This window comes from Pleurodeles waltl, chromosome 6 (genome assembly GCF_031143425.1).
Source record: "Pleurodeles waltl isolate 20211129_DDA chromosome 6, aPleWal1.hap1.20221129, whole genome shotgun sequence".
In the NCBI taxonomy this organism is placed as follows: Eukaryota; Metazoa; Chordata; class Amphibia; order Caudata; family Salamandridae; genus Pleurodeles; species Pleurodeles waltl.
The window spans coordinates 44,959,428-44,974,472 of record NC_090445.1 but is presented as its reverse complement, the minus strand read 5'-3'; the positions used below and the strand labels follow the sequence as shown (position 1 = coordinate 44,974,472).

General features: G+C 46.4%; 1 protein-coding gene across 1 annotated transcript; it reads right to left on the bottom strand.

Moving 5' to 3' along the window:
* Positions 1 to 2,516: 2,516 nt before the first annotated feature.
* Positions 2,517 to 10,945, bottom strand: LOC138301474 (sialidase-1-like). The gene is made up of 4 exons (XM_069241986.1): positions 10,881 to 10,945; positions 10,112 to 10,352; positions 9,374 to 9,593; positions 2,517 to 2,995 (listed from the first exon to the last, which is right to left on the bottom strand). The coding sequence occupies exons 1-4, from the start codon at positions 10,943 to 10,945 to the stop codon at positions 2,778 to 2,780; spliced, it is 744 nt and encodes a 247-aa protein (XP_069098087.1). The 3' UTR covers positions 2,517 to 2,777.
* Between the last annotated feature and the right edge of the window lie 4,100 nt (positions 10,946 to 15,045).

Here is a 15,045-nt window from a genome sequence, read left to right as displayed (position 1 = left end):
TCGAAACTTGGACGCACGGCCTTGCAAGGACAACGCCGCCCGACTTCCAAGGAGAAATCGACGCGACGCCTGCCGTGAGATCGAAACTTTGACGCACGGCCCCGCAAGGACAACGCCGCCCGACTTCCAGGGAGAAATCGACGCGACGCCTGCCGTGAGATCGAAACTTCGACGCACAGCCCCGCAGAACGACGCGCAGCCGGAAAACAAGCAGGAAAATCCACGCACAGACCCGGGACATCTGGTAATCCCCGCGATCCACAGAAAGAGACTGTCCGCGCGCCGGAAAACGACGCACGACTTCCCGCGTGAAAAATAACGACGCAAGTCCGTGTGTGCTGGGGAAAAATCGACGCACACACCCTTTTTCCACGCATCTCTCCTTCTGTGGCCCTCTGAGGAGATTTTCCGCTCCAAACCAGGTACTTTGTGCTGAAAGAGACTTTGGGGGTCATTCTAACTCGCCAGAGTTCCCCCGACAGAACACCGCTCCGCGGTCTAAAGACCGCTGCAGTGATTCTGTGTTTCCCGCTGGGTTGGCGGGCGACCGCCAGAAGGCCGCCCGCCAGCCCAGCAGGAAACCCCTTCCCACGAGGAAGCCGGCTCCGAATGGAGCCGGCGGAGTGGGAAGGTGCGACGGGTGCAGTTGCACCCATCGCGAATTTCAGTGTCTGCTAGGCAGACACTGAAATTCTTTGTGGGGCCCTCTTACGGGGGCCCCTGCAGTGCCCATGCCATTGGCATGGGCACTGCAGGGGCCCCCAGGTGCCCCACGACACCCCATACCGCCATCCTGTTCCTGGCGGGCGAACCGCCAGGAACAGGATGGCGGTATGGGGTGTCAGAATCCCCATGGTGGCGCAGCAAGCTGCGCCGCCATGGAGGATTCTGTAGGGCAGCGGAAAACCGGCGGGAGACCGCCGGTTTTCCTGTTCTGACCGCGGCCATACCGCCGCGGTCAGCCTGTTGGCGGTGCTCCCGCCGACAAGGACCGCCGGGGTCAGAATGACCCCCTTTGTTTGCTTTTTAAAGACTTAAGACATTCTGATATCACTTTCCAGTGATATCTCTACAAATTCACATTGCAACTTTATTCTTTTTGACCTACAATTATCCTGATAAATATTATATATTTTTCTAAACACTGTGTGGTGTATTTTTGTGGTGCTATATGGTGGTATTGTATGATTTATTGCACAAATACTTTACACATTGCCTTCTAAGTTAAGCCTGACTGCTCGTGCCAAGCTACCAGAGGGTGGGCACAGGATAATCTTGGATTGTGTGTGACTTACCCTGACTAGAGTGAGGGCTTTTGCTTGGACAGGGGGTAACCTGACTGCCAACCAAAAACCCTATTTCTAACAGCTGTCAAATATGTCCTTTTCAAAATGTTAAACTCCATATTTGGGCCTTCTGTCTTAAATTGTGGTCAAGTACATGCATAGCACGGCTGCTGGTCCATGGAGTGTGATGACTACAGTGGTGACCCACAGTCTCAATTTGTCTTCATGAAAAGGATATCAATAATCGCTCATAAGATAGCTATGAGGTTGTACAACAACTCCAGGAAGGCATCTGGCATCCATTAATCTGGTCATTCCACTCGTAACCTCTCTAAACATGGGGAACTCCTCCAGTAATGCATACTTTAAAATTAGCTGGTGAGATTCTAGCAGATATAATTTGAATTTTAAGAAAGCAGTGCAGACTTTGTAAGGTGGGCCATAGATCATCATTCTGGCCCAAATCTTTAAATACGCTTGAGGGATCTTGATACAGCCTACAGAAAAGTTCTGTAAGTAATTCAATTAACTTTTAATGACAGGCTGACGACGATTATTTAAGTGCATCTGTTGGGGGTGGTGACACAAGAAGCTGGAGACATATTTCTCCCTCCTTCTATAGCATTAATATGGAGTATGATCATTTACTCATGAAACACAGTGATTCTCAGGCTCGTACAGCAGAGACTGGGATACTGGCGAGTACTACAGTGAGAGGCTTTAGATAAAGAGCTCCGGTAAACTATCCAGACCAACCAGGACTAGCTCTGTTTTGGCTCAGGCAAGAACCATCTTGTGTTACCTCCATCAGGACCAGTTTTGTTTCGAATTAGGCAAGAGCCATCTGGCGTTGCCCCAATCAGGACCAACTCTGTTTGGCTCCAATGGTCTTCCATAACCATGAGGGTTTAGTGTTTGTGCGTGAGAATTGTCCTCGCTTTCCTCCAGACTCATATGATCAGCAAGGTACAATGAACATTGCCAGTTAACAGCTCCAGGCTTGTTTTTGAGGGGGAAGCAAAGTAGCCCGGGTGGAACTCAGACCAGATTTCTGCATCATGCATATAAATCAACTGAACTATCATTAATTGGGTGCTGTGTGATACATCATCTCCCGCACAAAAAACAGGGTGAAGTTAATTCATAAGCAGTCCTCCAGCCCCCTAAAAAAGAAAAAAAAACAGGCAACATTTTATTCTCAAATTTATCGTTTGTCGTTAATTATGCTTTTTGTTTATAAAGAGGTATTCTAGAGTTGTCTCTGGAGTGTCTGCATCAAGGTACCAGGTGTTAACAAGTCCCCCTTGGGTGGTCACGGTGGCTGCAGATGTTCACCATGTTCAAGTACATGGAATGGTCTATCATGGCATAGTCAATCCCACACACAATTTATCTGTATCACTCTTCACCGATGGCAGAGTAGAGCATATCCACAGAGTTTGCACCATGGCTACCACTATCACTGAGAAGCTCATCTGAGCCCTTGGGATGTTATAACAGCCCATAGATGTTGACTTTGGCTATGGATATGGATTCTGTGATGTCAACTCGCCCCTTCTCATAGATGATATAGATGTACTGCTCATCGTCAATGGTGTGGTTCAGCGTCGTTATGGAGGAGTAGCCGCTAGCAGCAGCCCAGATCTGGGACGTCTGCTTCACCCATGAGTTGCCATTGCAGAAGCTCCATCGCAGGGTCAAGTTCACACCTGGGGAGACCAAGGACCAAGACAATGCGGTGAGAGGAGAAACAATGTCCATTCAGGTACAGTAGGAAATATTTCAAACCCTCTGACCCACAACACTGAATCCTATAGCAATGCCCCTGCCCCAATCACAGACCGAGGTCTTGCAGGACCGCCTCTTTTATATCGCTCTTGTGTTACAAAATGCTGGTACTGCCCTTTTAAAAGCATCCCGTGGGCTGCTGAAGAACCTTTAGCAGCTCCTACTCTTAGAGAGATGTGTTGATACTGCTCCTTTAAAGATGCAATTCACCACACAGACACTATAAGGACCTTCTCACAATATTACAGAATGTGTGTGAGCATGCATGCCTGTAGGAAAGAATGTCTTTAATAGTGAGAGTGAGCAGTGTGTGTAGAAAACTTAACAGAGTGTGAGACTGTGCATATGAGAGGGTGATTACCTGTCAACTGTCTAAGTGAATGTGATCAGTGTTTGCTTATATTGTGACTCTGAAAGTATGTTTTGTATGTGGGTGCTTGTTTTGTATGCAAGTGGTTACCAAGTATGTAAGTGACGGAGTGTGTGTGCATGACCTGTGTATTTGGTGTGACATTGTGGGTGTTGCGTGAGTGTGTGTGAGAGTTGTGTGTGCAGTTTGAGCATGTATGTACTGTGTGTGGTGTGAGTGTGTATTGTTAATTACTTTGAGTATGAGTGTGTTATGTACCAGCATTGTCTCATCTATTCTCTAGCCTGGTCAGTATCTTGCACCATGGGACTGCACACTGTCTTAGCAGAGTCCTCCCTCCCCCCCTCCTTCCAACTTTCCATTCCATTTGCTCCCAAGATCTCCAGACACCTAAAAAATGGCTTTTACTGAAACTTTAGTGGGGCGGTAAGGACCAGTGTCAGCTGTACCATGTCTGTGCTTGTGCATGGCATGCTCAGCTTAGGCAAGCTGAGTTCACATGGTGCTCAGGTGACCAACTCCGTGCAACACCTGCTCTGACATTACCCCTCATCATAGCACTGCTCAGTGGTTGGCCAGGGCCAGGTCACAGATAATCCATTATAATTCAGTTATTCATGGGGGAGGGTGGTCTCCTGCTTTCTGATGTATTCAAGGGATTTCCTGTGCATGGACGATAAACAGCTACCCAAAACACAACACTGCAGAAAATGAGATCATGCAAGAAGGGGCACAAACCTCAAACTTCAGCCATACGGTGCCAAGTACTTGATGCCCCAACAGCCATATCAAGGCAACCGAGGAACCCTTGTACTCAGACCTATCTCTGAATATGGAGGTCAGTGAAGCTACTAGGAACACCGCCTGCACAATAAAAACACTAAAACTTATCTTACCATACTTTGGATGCCAACAAAGCCTACAAGCTGTTCTCGCCCTCATAACCTCAAAATAGACTATGACCACAGCCTATGGGCCTCATGCTCCCTCATAGAGACACTACGAAAATTCAGAAGGCCACAGCAAGATCTCTCCTAGGAATACATGACACCCTCATACAAGGCCTCCCCTGGCTACCTACAGCTAGGAGATCAATGTTAGAGGCACTCTGCATTGTTCACACACCCTCCCATGGAAAATGATCATAATATTTACAGGTTTTCATGATACTCACAAAACAGGTCACTGTGTTTGAGATTAGCACAACAAATTGTCGTACCCCAAAGTAAAAAAAAAAATTATGAGAGGGTTCACATTCTCAGTTCAAAAGGCAAAAGTCTGAAACTCCTTGCCAAGCCAAATATTAAGTACACAGGCATAGACCGAACTCATGTGAGAGGTGAAAATCTGGCTAAAGCTAAACCCAGACTACTACTTCTGCCAAAGAACCTGGAACTGCAACCTACTGCCAGCCTATGCCAGACTTGACTATGACTGCTAAGCGTTTCGAACACACAATGGGCGCGGGTAGGAATGCTTGCACACAGTCTAAACCAATGCAATTGCTCTGGGTAGCATTCCAATCCATTGATTTTTCGTCCAATGTGGCACTCTAGACAGAAGCTTCCCTATGCACATCAGTACTGGCCTTGCTCTCTGTGCCATAGGATCTAAGCTGTACCTCAGGAAGAAGGGCCTAATAGGGACAAAACCAGTCAGGGGTTGCATGTGGTCCCTGCTAGTGGGGGCCTTGCCTGGCAGGTTGGAACAGTCTCTTTCTATGAGGAGCAGGGTCAGCATTGATTTGCCTATGTCAGGCCTCTATAGACAGAGGTACAGTGGCCAAAAAAACATGATTTGCAATGCTACTCATATGGATTGCCAGAGGCTAGACTATTTGCAAGCGTTCCTCCCATCACTTTTTGTGCATCAATGCTTTCAGCCAGCTGCTGACATTATGACAGACACAGGTAACCTATCTGTGTCAGAGGCACCTGCCTTTCCTCCTCCGACCCCAAAACTAGAATAGTTACGCAATAGTGTAATTGCCCATTAGACGTATACCCACACCTGATCATTTTATACCTACTGGATAAGCATAGAATAGCTAAAGAGATCTCCCACACATTGTTGGCCACTGAGGACTTAGTCTACGTCTGTAGACCTTGACCAGCAATATACTGTGTGTATTACTTGACGTCTTGTACTTAAAAACCTATAATAAAAGTAATTCAAGGGATGAGCGGAACCCAAAGCATCCAAGGTTGGCAGATCTGCCTCTTTCCTCCCTCTCTACACCCAACTTCCCCAGACACTTATGAACTTAAAAGTGGGTAACCCGCTGCTACATCTGGCACATAAACATGCACCCAGAATATAAAGCAATCATAAACATAAGAATGGGACTTATCACAGATGCCAGCACTACAAACAATAATCAGAGTGTGGGGTGCTCCTTGCACATCAGGGCACTAATAGCTATATAAATTCGCTAATCTGGTTCATAAAAATGATGTGTATGTGTATAGCGTAACCCTGGACAAAAATGCAGCAGAGCGCTGTACAGGGCCAAAGGCGAACATAAAATCAACGTGTGATAGGAGAGGCAGCTAGCTAATGGACTGTAACTGCATTATGATATAGTGTTCTTTAAAGAGGGGAGTTTTCCACCATTTCATGCATTGGGGCAGTCATTATCAATACGGAGAAAATTGTTCCAGATCCTGTGTGTATAAATGGAAAGGGCCTGTTTTTTTTTCTTTTTGTATACTTTTTAATCTCAAGTCTAATGGTGGCCTGGCTGAAAGCCACAAGAGATGGTGAGCTTGTATGCAAGATAAGTGGGTGTGCTTGTCATGATGGTACAATAATGTGATCCCAGATCAGGGAGCACAGGGTGAACCAAGCTCATATACTAGAAAGCCACTTTGAATATGGCAGTAGAAGTATAAGTATTCAACAAGAATGGGCATTTCTCAGGTTAAACAGATACAAGAGGATCAGATCCTATTTGGGAGATCACGGGGCAGACAGGGTGTACTGCGCCCCAACCCTTGTGGTTGAGATGGTTTGCTAGTGGTGCCCAGGGACCCATCCAACAACTGCTCAGTGAACTGGACCAAGGACAACCCTTTCTAGACTTGACTCTCAGGGCAGTGTGGGCAAGCGGTGACCGGCTTCTCATGCAGGTAGTGTGGAAGTGAATCAAACTGACAACTCAACAATCACCCAACAGAACAACAACTGATTGTCAAACCAAGTGCTTGTCTTTTATAAAAAGGAAATACTAAAATACACTCCAATACAAAATACCACGCACTTCAATATGAGGGTACGGATATGCACTGGAGTGGGACACTGTATCCAGGGTACAATGTCCACCTTCCCCAACCTTCTTCTAAGGTGTATCCTAAAGTGTGACTTATGATACAATAGGTTTCCAGTGCTACCCTTCTCATTCAGAGTTAGTACGCTCAGTTTTGCAGACTCAGTCCTGGTAGGTAGATCTCACCAATGAGAGTCCTCTTCTCTTGCAGTATGCGGACTTCCTCCTCTTAGAGGAAGATGTGTCGGCTGTGAGTGTGTTGGCACTCTGGTCTTGTCTGCGGAAACAGTAGCTCCGGAGGATGTTCATAGTCTGGCTGGATGGTAGGCAGGCAAGCCCGGGCATCGCTGGGGGTCTCCGGTCATTCGTGACCCTCTCCAGACACAGGGCGAGTTGTGTATGGTTGCATGTCAGAATGCACTTCTCAAGATAGCTATGCTGCACTGACACCACTCGAGGTGATAGGATAGCGGCTTGGTCTGCACAGGTCCAGTCAGCCATAACAGGTGTGCAGTCCACTTCAGCCACCCTTTCATACTTGTAGCGGTATGGCTTAATTTGGGCACAAATGCCCAGGGTCACAACAGCGCAGTCCACTCAGGCACACTTCAGGACAATGCCACTGTACAGGCCACTTGCAGGTTCACAACAGCGCAGTCCATTGTGACACGTCAAGAGTGCCACAGTACAACTTCTTCAGAGTAGCAGCAATGTAGACTGTTTAGGGCCACCTCACTTTAGTGTCACCATGCAGGATACTTTCAGGGTCCAATTGGTGCAGCCTGCTCAAGCACACTTCTACAGTCCCACAGTACAGCTGCTTCAGGCAGGAGAGAGAATGTTCCAATCAGGGAGAATGCTGATGGCCCTCTCTCCAGTCTCTCTCAGTGGACAGACCCTCAGCTCCCGGGTCCACTGCTTCTGTTAGCCCTGGCAGTCAGCATGCCCTGCAGGGTTGGCATTCTCCTTTCCTCTAATTCTAGGGTAGGTCAGCCCCCAGGTGCTTCAGGACAGGGAGACAGCTATTCCTTCCTGGTCAGACTCCAGGTCATGTCCCCTTACCTTTGAGAATCTAGTTGTCAAGCAGACCCCGTCTCTGGTTCACTGTGGTCCTCTGAGTACTGCGTGGAGCACATGTTTCCATGCTCAAAGAGAACTTTGGACTGGAACAAGAGGGTCAGCAGCTCCTACCTTAATGTAGATAAAGCAGACAGAGGATATGGATTCTCTGTACTCAGACCCAGTTTCATGTGTCCTTCTCAGGCTGTCAGGCACAGCCAGTCTTTGGGGAGAGTGATGCTCTTCACTGCAAGATCATCTCCAATTCAGAACACACAACAGAGGCTCAAAGAGCTGTGAACTTTCTGCACCTGGACAGTAACTGCTATTCTGAACAGGGATCAGGAGAGAAATAAAAGGCTGGTCTCCACTAAAGGACCCTTCACACTGAACAACAGATACTGAAGTCCCCACCCTTCACCGCCCACCATCTATCAAACAACCGTGAGCAACAGCGCCTTGAAGAAATAGCACCTAAACAAATTCCTAAAGGGAGCCCTTTCTTCTCTCACCCCATTCCAGTGTCTGTGTTTCCTTTTTCCAGCTTCAGGACTATCAGCAATACTCTTCCACTGCCTGTGAAAACATCCTCGCCTCCATCTTGTGCACCTGAGCAGGCCAGGGGCTTCCAAAATGGAACCCATAAGCTTCCATCCCTCTAGTTCACTCGTACACACAATGTATGCACCACACTGGCCACACAGAAACCAGGATACCAGATGCCTGCCGCTGGGTACTCTGGGCATGGGAACACGACTGTATACCGAGCAAGGTACATCCCAGTACCAGCAGGAATTATATTATATGTCATTTTAGTAAAATCAAAAGGTCTTGGCTAACGACAGACCTAACAATTATATTCAGTCCACCTCATTTCATTTTTAGGAGAGTAGCTATGAACATTTTAAAAAGTGAGGCAGAGTGGAAGGAACGGAGCCATCACACCTCACTTACAGATGTTTCTCACTACCACATCAGGGTTTTGGGGGCACTTCTTTTCTTGCACTGGGGCCTTTGGCATCCTTTCCATGCCACTGTCCATATGCCCATACTCAAAGAACTTAATTGTCTTTAGGCACTTATAAAAAGGTACTACTTACAAAGATTAAGATAATGGTTTCATTGAGCACATCAGGATGGCAGGTCGAGACTTCCTACCAGATTAGGACACACACCATTCACTAGCTTATGCATCTCTGAGGAGATACATTAGTCTCCTGAGATAACTTCTACAGTACCACATCCGGCCCAAAGCAGGAATGCCATCCTTTTGGATGGTGCCATTTCCTTACTGAAAGAATATTGTACTAATGAAGTCCTTTGATGGTTTACAGCTGCACCTTCCAGCCACAATGTCTCTGAGGACACCTGAGGCTCCAACAGACTTCACCCTCCTCTTCCATCCTCTCTCCAGGTCTGGAGGAACCTAGCTGTCAAAGTTGCAGCAGGTGCAGTGGCACCAAGGCTCTGCTCCCGTGTAAAGATGCTATGACTACAAGGGCTATGGCGGAACTTTTACGTGCTAGCATTATGGCCCAGGACACCTGAGCTACACCACTAATGGAGAGGTCCCCCACAGAGGCCTGAGTGCGCTGCGCGTCTTACGACTGCTGTAGTGGGCCGGGTTGGTGAAGAAGACAATGTCGTTCTTGAAGAGTGCGCCAGCAGCCACAGCGGGGTCCACCAGGGTCTCGTCAAAGGTGACATGCTCCAGCAGGAGGCTCTCGCAGCCGTCAAAGCTCTGCACCACAATGCGGCAGTGACAGTGGTAGAAATTCTGGTTCCGGGCGTTGATCACCACTGACCCATCCGGTAACTCATAGGGCTGTAAAGGAAGATGAGAGGTGACGTTACAGCAATAAGGGCGCCAACAGGGCACTCCACCCTGACAGTGATATAACACTGAGCTCTCCAATGTGTCTTCATGCATGAGTGAGCGGATGGGTGTATGATAAAAGAGTGAGGGCAAGGAAAACGAGTGAAGACTGTATTAAAAAAATTAGTAAAAGAGAAGTGACTCCACGGGTAAGTATGCAGTGGAGCAAGTAAGTGCAGGAGTGAGTTACTAAGCGAATGAGAACAATTATACAAGTCTGTAAGTCTTTGGGTGGGATGGTAAGAAAGTGAATGACTGGTGGATTAAGTAAAACAATGAGTTGGTCTGTGTGTCAGTGGGTAATTAAGAGAGTGCCTCGCTCAGTGCCAGTGCAAGTTCAATTCCGAGGAGGAAGATTAAGGGTTCACTCCAGTCCATGCTCAGTCGTAGGCCCATGCCCTATAGGTTTCAGTGTTTTATGTATGTGATTTACACAGTGCAAACTTAGCTACAGAGAAACGCAGCACCTGGCACTCATCAGGGTTAAAGTCCTGGGCCCTCTTGGGTTGGTTGTAGGGGATGCTCTTCAGGCTGCCTCCGTAGCGCCAGGTCACCCCATGGTCATCACTCAGCAGGCAGAAGACCCCATCCCCACTGATAGTCCCGTGACCACACACGATCAGTCGCCCCTTACCGGGAGCCAGCTTCTTCTGTGGTGGAGAGAAGTAGAGAACACACAGTGACCATATCACAGCAAAGAGTGCGCATCTAATCAAGTTCAAAAAATAAAGAACTTCCACAAAAATTGATAGAAACATTTCACAACATGGCTGCGGTCACAAATAGATAAGTTATTGGGATTCTGGGGTGAGATGGTGGTTTTAGCTGGCCAGATTGACGGAAATATAGATCATAGTATCAACATTCCTAGACATTTACACCACAGATAGAAAGTCACCTTACCCGGATTATTATGAATACTCATAAAAAGGACATTATAAAAGCAAAAGGCTGAATTTTATACCAACTCTATTTTAGTTGTTTAAATAGTCCAAAAAAACATCTTTGATATATTCTGTGACTTGTCTAGCCCTCAAGGTCTGAAACAAGAAACAGCCCCATCACAGAAATGTTGCAATGAATTGCCGGTATTTTTCTAAGATAACATTATAAAGATTCTAGAGGACATTGATGGTTCTTTTATGAAGGGACAGCCTTCCTATTATAAAGACACCACCGGGACTGTTGCCTCCCGAGCCAAGACTGTCATGGAGATGATTTGCCCGGAAATCTTACTGTCGGATTGATTGCTTTGATCCTATATCAGAAGAAATGTTTCTCAGTATTGCGGTGTCTACCATGTAGGGCTCGCTGTTAGATTATCTGCTGGCTAGCCAGTGGAAAAAATGGGCAGATGAGCTTTTACCACCTGGAGGTTTCTCTGTAACCAATCTCTGAGTTTAGGGCAGGTGCCATGCAAGTGGAAGAAGGCCATAGTCATGCCCTAACTAAAAGAAACCTTCATCAGATCTGGGATTACTGGGGAATTATAGACCTATTCCATTCTTCTGATCCTGTGAAGATATTGGAAAGCTACGTTAGTAGGATCATATCCCAATACTTGGAAGTGCACTCGTTAATTGAGGAAGAACAGTTTAGTTTTAAGCCTGGTCATGGCACCAAGACAGCCTTCCTAGGCGCGATGGATGAGATGCGCCGACTGGTTGACAATGACCAGTCCGTGGTGTTAATATTGCTGGATCTGTGGGCAGCATTTGACACAGTCAACCACAACACCCTACTGGCTAAATTAGGATCTTTGGGTGTTGGTGGTACCGTGTTAAAATGGATAGAATCATATTTGCAGGATCGCTGCCAGGCGGTGGCCTTGCCCCCTTTTCGCTTGGATTTCAGAAACATCCATCATCAAGTACCTGAAGGACCTGCACTTAGTCCGGTATATTTAATATCTATATGCAGTCCTTGATCTCTATGATAAAGGCGCATAACATATAGGTGATCAATTATGCTGATAATACACAATTGATTTTGTTTTTTAATAAAAAATCAGCTGGATGCGGTATCCTCCTTTCAGGGGTGCATGACCGACATTGTAAAATGGATGAACTTAAATTAAATGGGGATAAAACAGAGTTTCTCTATTGCTCATCTAATAAGATTCAGTTGCCGCGACCCAAAAACCTCTGGCCTTTTCCGACAGAAGTGGAGATGTGCCCCTCGGAGGCTGTGCGTAACTTGGGGCCATATGTACGAAAGCTTTTTCCCATAGACACAGAATAGGTTAAATCCTTTGGTACATCTGGCCCTTGGTTGTTACCTTCGATGCACAGCTCTCTCTTGAGAAACATGTGAATAAAGTGGCTGGTGGCTGTTTTGCATTACTTCACAGCCTTAGAAAACTTTTCCCAGTGCTGCTGCTGCATGCCAAATCACTAATTGCACGGGGTGTTATACTCAGCCGGCTGGATTACTGTACTGCCATCCTCCGTGGAGCATCGACGATCCTCTGCTTCCTATACTCTTAGGGAACATCACTGGCTCCCCGGGGAACAGCGGATTCTTTTTAAGTCTATGTGCAGGTCTCATATTATTGCAACTTAGACTGAAACAATATGCTCCCAAGAGACACCTGCGGTCTGCCACGGGTAACCTTCTGCAGGTACCTAGATTCCGTAAAACACAAGATGGCCGAGCCTTTTCCATTGATGATGCTCAAGTATGAAACAAGCTCCCAGCCGCCCTGAGGACGCAGACAGATTTTTTGAAATTCAGGAAAGCCCTGAAAACCGGTCTGTTTCCAAAATAATGAACTTCTGGATGTCTACTGGTTACTCCCCCTCCACTGAAATTGGTTTACAATAGCATTAGGATACCAGTCTGGCCACAGAGCACTGTACAAATGCTATATTATAATAATAGTAATAGGCTAATTGGGAGTCAAATTATTCCTGGTCTTGTATTTATTTACGATGTCAGTGTAGTATAACGTAGCCACATAGGCAATGGACCTCTAATAGATAACAAGGAATTAAACCAGTTACTACAAAGGGGGCGAATGGGAGAATTGAGGGTGGAGAATACGCAAGCCAAAGATACTCATAAGAGATGGACTTTCTTCAGGGACATCTGCAGCCACGGTCAACAGATCCCGCCCGATTCCTGGTCTTCCTGCAATTCAATTAGGCACATTTTCAAGCTTTACTGAGGTCTACAATGCATATTCCAGGGACCTGCTGGGTATCAAATTACATATATTCCTTGGCTAAATGGGAGTAATCTTATTTTTAATTTTGTTGGAGAACTATCTATGCTAATTCCAAGATTAGTCACGTTTTCCAGATGAAAAAGTTCATTAAGGAACACTGAATCACACATACCCATCAAACTCACCATCAGGTAGTTGGGATCCAAGAATCAAAGATCCTGGGCATCAAGAATAGCATAATTAGCACCAAGAGCATTACTTGCCGGAATTACAGGACTTGTCGGGTCAAGTTACACAAATCTTTTGATTAGTTTAGAGCATACTGAGTTGACAGTCTGTGATCAATTTCCTGCATCTTGTTTAGCCAGGATTCATAATACCCAAATTCCCTGGATAATATGGGGGTCAAGATACCTAAATCCCTCTTTAATAAAGGTGACATATGGCTTTAATCATTCGGGCAATGTGTCAGCCTAGGTTTGGTTCTGCATTTGCTGGTGCCCACTGGGGTGAAAATGAAATGGTAAACCTGTTACCCACCTGCCATCTGATGGATTCTCTCTTGGACTCTCTGGCAGAAGGGCTAAGTAAGAAAGCCCTGATATTTTTGCGGCACACTCTTGTATGATCCTTCACTGCTCTTTTAAGCCGGGGTTCATACCATCTATACCAGTTAACAAACATAACTAACTCCATACTGAAAGCGCCTCCGCCATGATCTCTTGAAACCTGCGCGTTCTAGAGACAGATGCACATCCTTGAAGGCATCTTCAAAGTGATACAGAAAAATGTAACTTTGAAATTGCAGGAGCTCTTAAATCCAACAGTGGTCTGCATCGCATACATGTGGGCTGCAGAATCTTGCAAGGTACCAAAATGGCACTGGTAGCTGTGTGCTGAGCTCCTTGAGACCGTTGAGCAAGTCTGAGCAGAGTCTTGGGTCTCTTTGTATCTCTTTGCAGCGCTTGACAAGGGGCCCTGGCACTGAGCTGGTTTTCCTCCTCGCTGAACCCTAGAAGCCACCCTGTTAAACTTGGGGCTTTCTTCTCCTGAGAGATGTCTCAGGAGGTCACCATTATGCCCTATGGTGATCAGCAATATACTATCTTGTAACTCAAGATCATAGTAAGGTAAACCTATAGTAAGGTTCTTGTTTGGCGTGCCAGCAGTGACTTCCCATGTAAACTGGCTTTGTAGCTTGCACGGACAGTCGCATCTGGCACGTCGAAAATGGCATCATTATGCACAGAGGTGATGGACATTCCAATGCGCTGAACAGAGCCATTAACGACTGCAATACACGATGTGTGGATGACCAAGAATAAGACATTCTGGATATCAGTTATAGATTGTAAGCCCTGAGGAAGCCCTGGAGTGTGGGTGAAACACGGTGGCTATCTGGATGTTTTCTATGAAGGAGATTGGAAACAATGACAAAGAACTGAATTTTAACCATATCCTTTCGAGATGTCTGGAGATTTAATTTTGGACTTACTGAATTAATTTTGGGACGATGCGTCTTTACTTCTGTGTTGCGCTAATCATTAGGGTGTAGGGCAGCTGACCCAGGAAGGTGGGCAACTGGTTAATCAAGAAAGGGGTACTAGTTAACACATTGAACGATCCTTAATGGTCTCATAGTTGTCAGCATTAGGAAAATCCGGCAGCCACTTGGATATTTGCTGTCTGTGTGGATTCTTTGGCCTTCCAAGTACTGAGAGTAGCCATCACCTAGTAAGTCGTGGTTATTTAGAGCAGCGTCAACACAGCGTAACTAACTACCCTCTAGACAGGTACCAACCTCTTCGAAAGGGTTTTGAATACACACGCACCAGGCATTGGGCAAACCCAGGCTCGTGCAGCCCCTGCTCAAGACGTTGAGAGCCGCCAGTGGTGGTAACAAAGCATGGTCCTTTCAGATGCACCAGCGGAAGAAGAGTGTTGTGTTGTTGAATGGTGGCACACTCGGCTCATGTTCTAGTTCACAATGCAAAAAAATGAGCCTCCTTGATCTACGACACCTTGTCCCTTGGTTTCTACATCACTCACAATCCTTTAGAAGCCTTCTGAAAAAAGTCTGGAATGAACTAAACCTCCACGCCAACTCCACCACTTCAAGGATTGAAATCTAAACAAGTGAAGAAGGAACAGAGAAGGAAACACTTTGCTATACATTCAATCAAGATCTGGGGAATAACTTTTAGGCTCTCTCCAACACTTTCCCCGGGTGGCTGA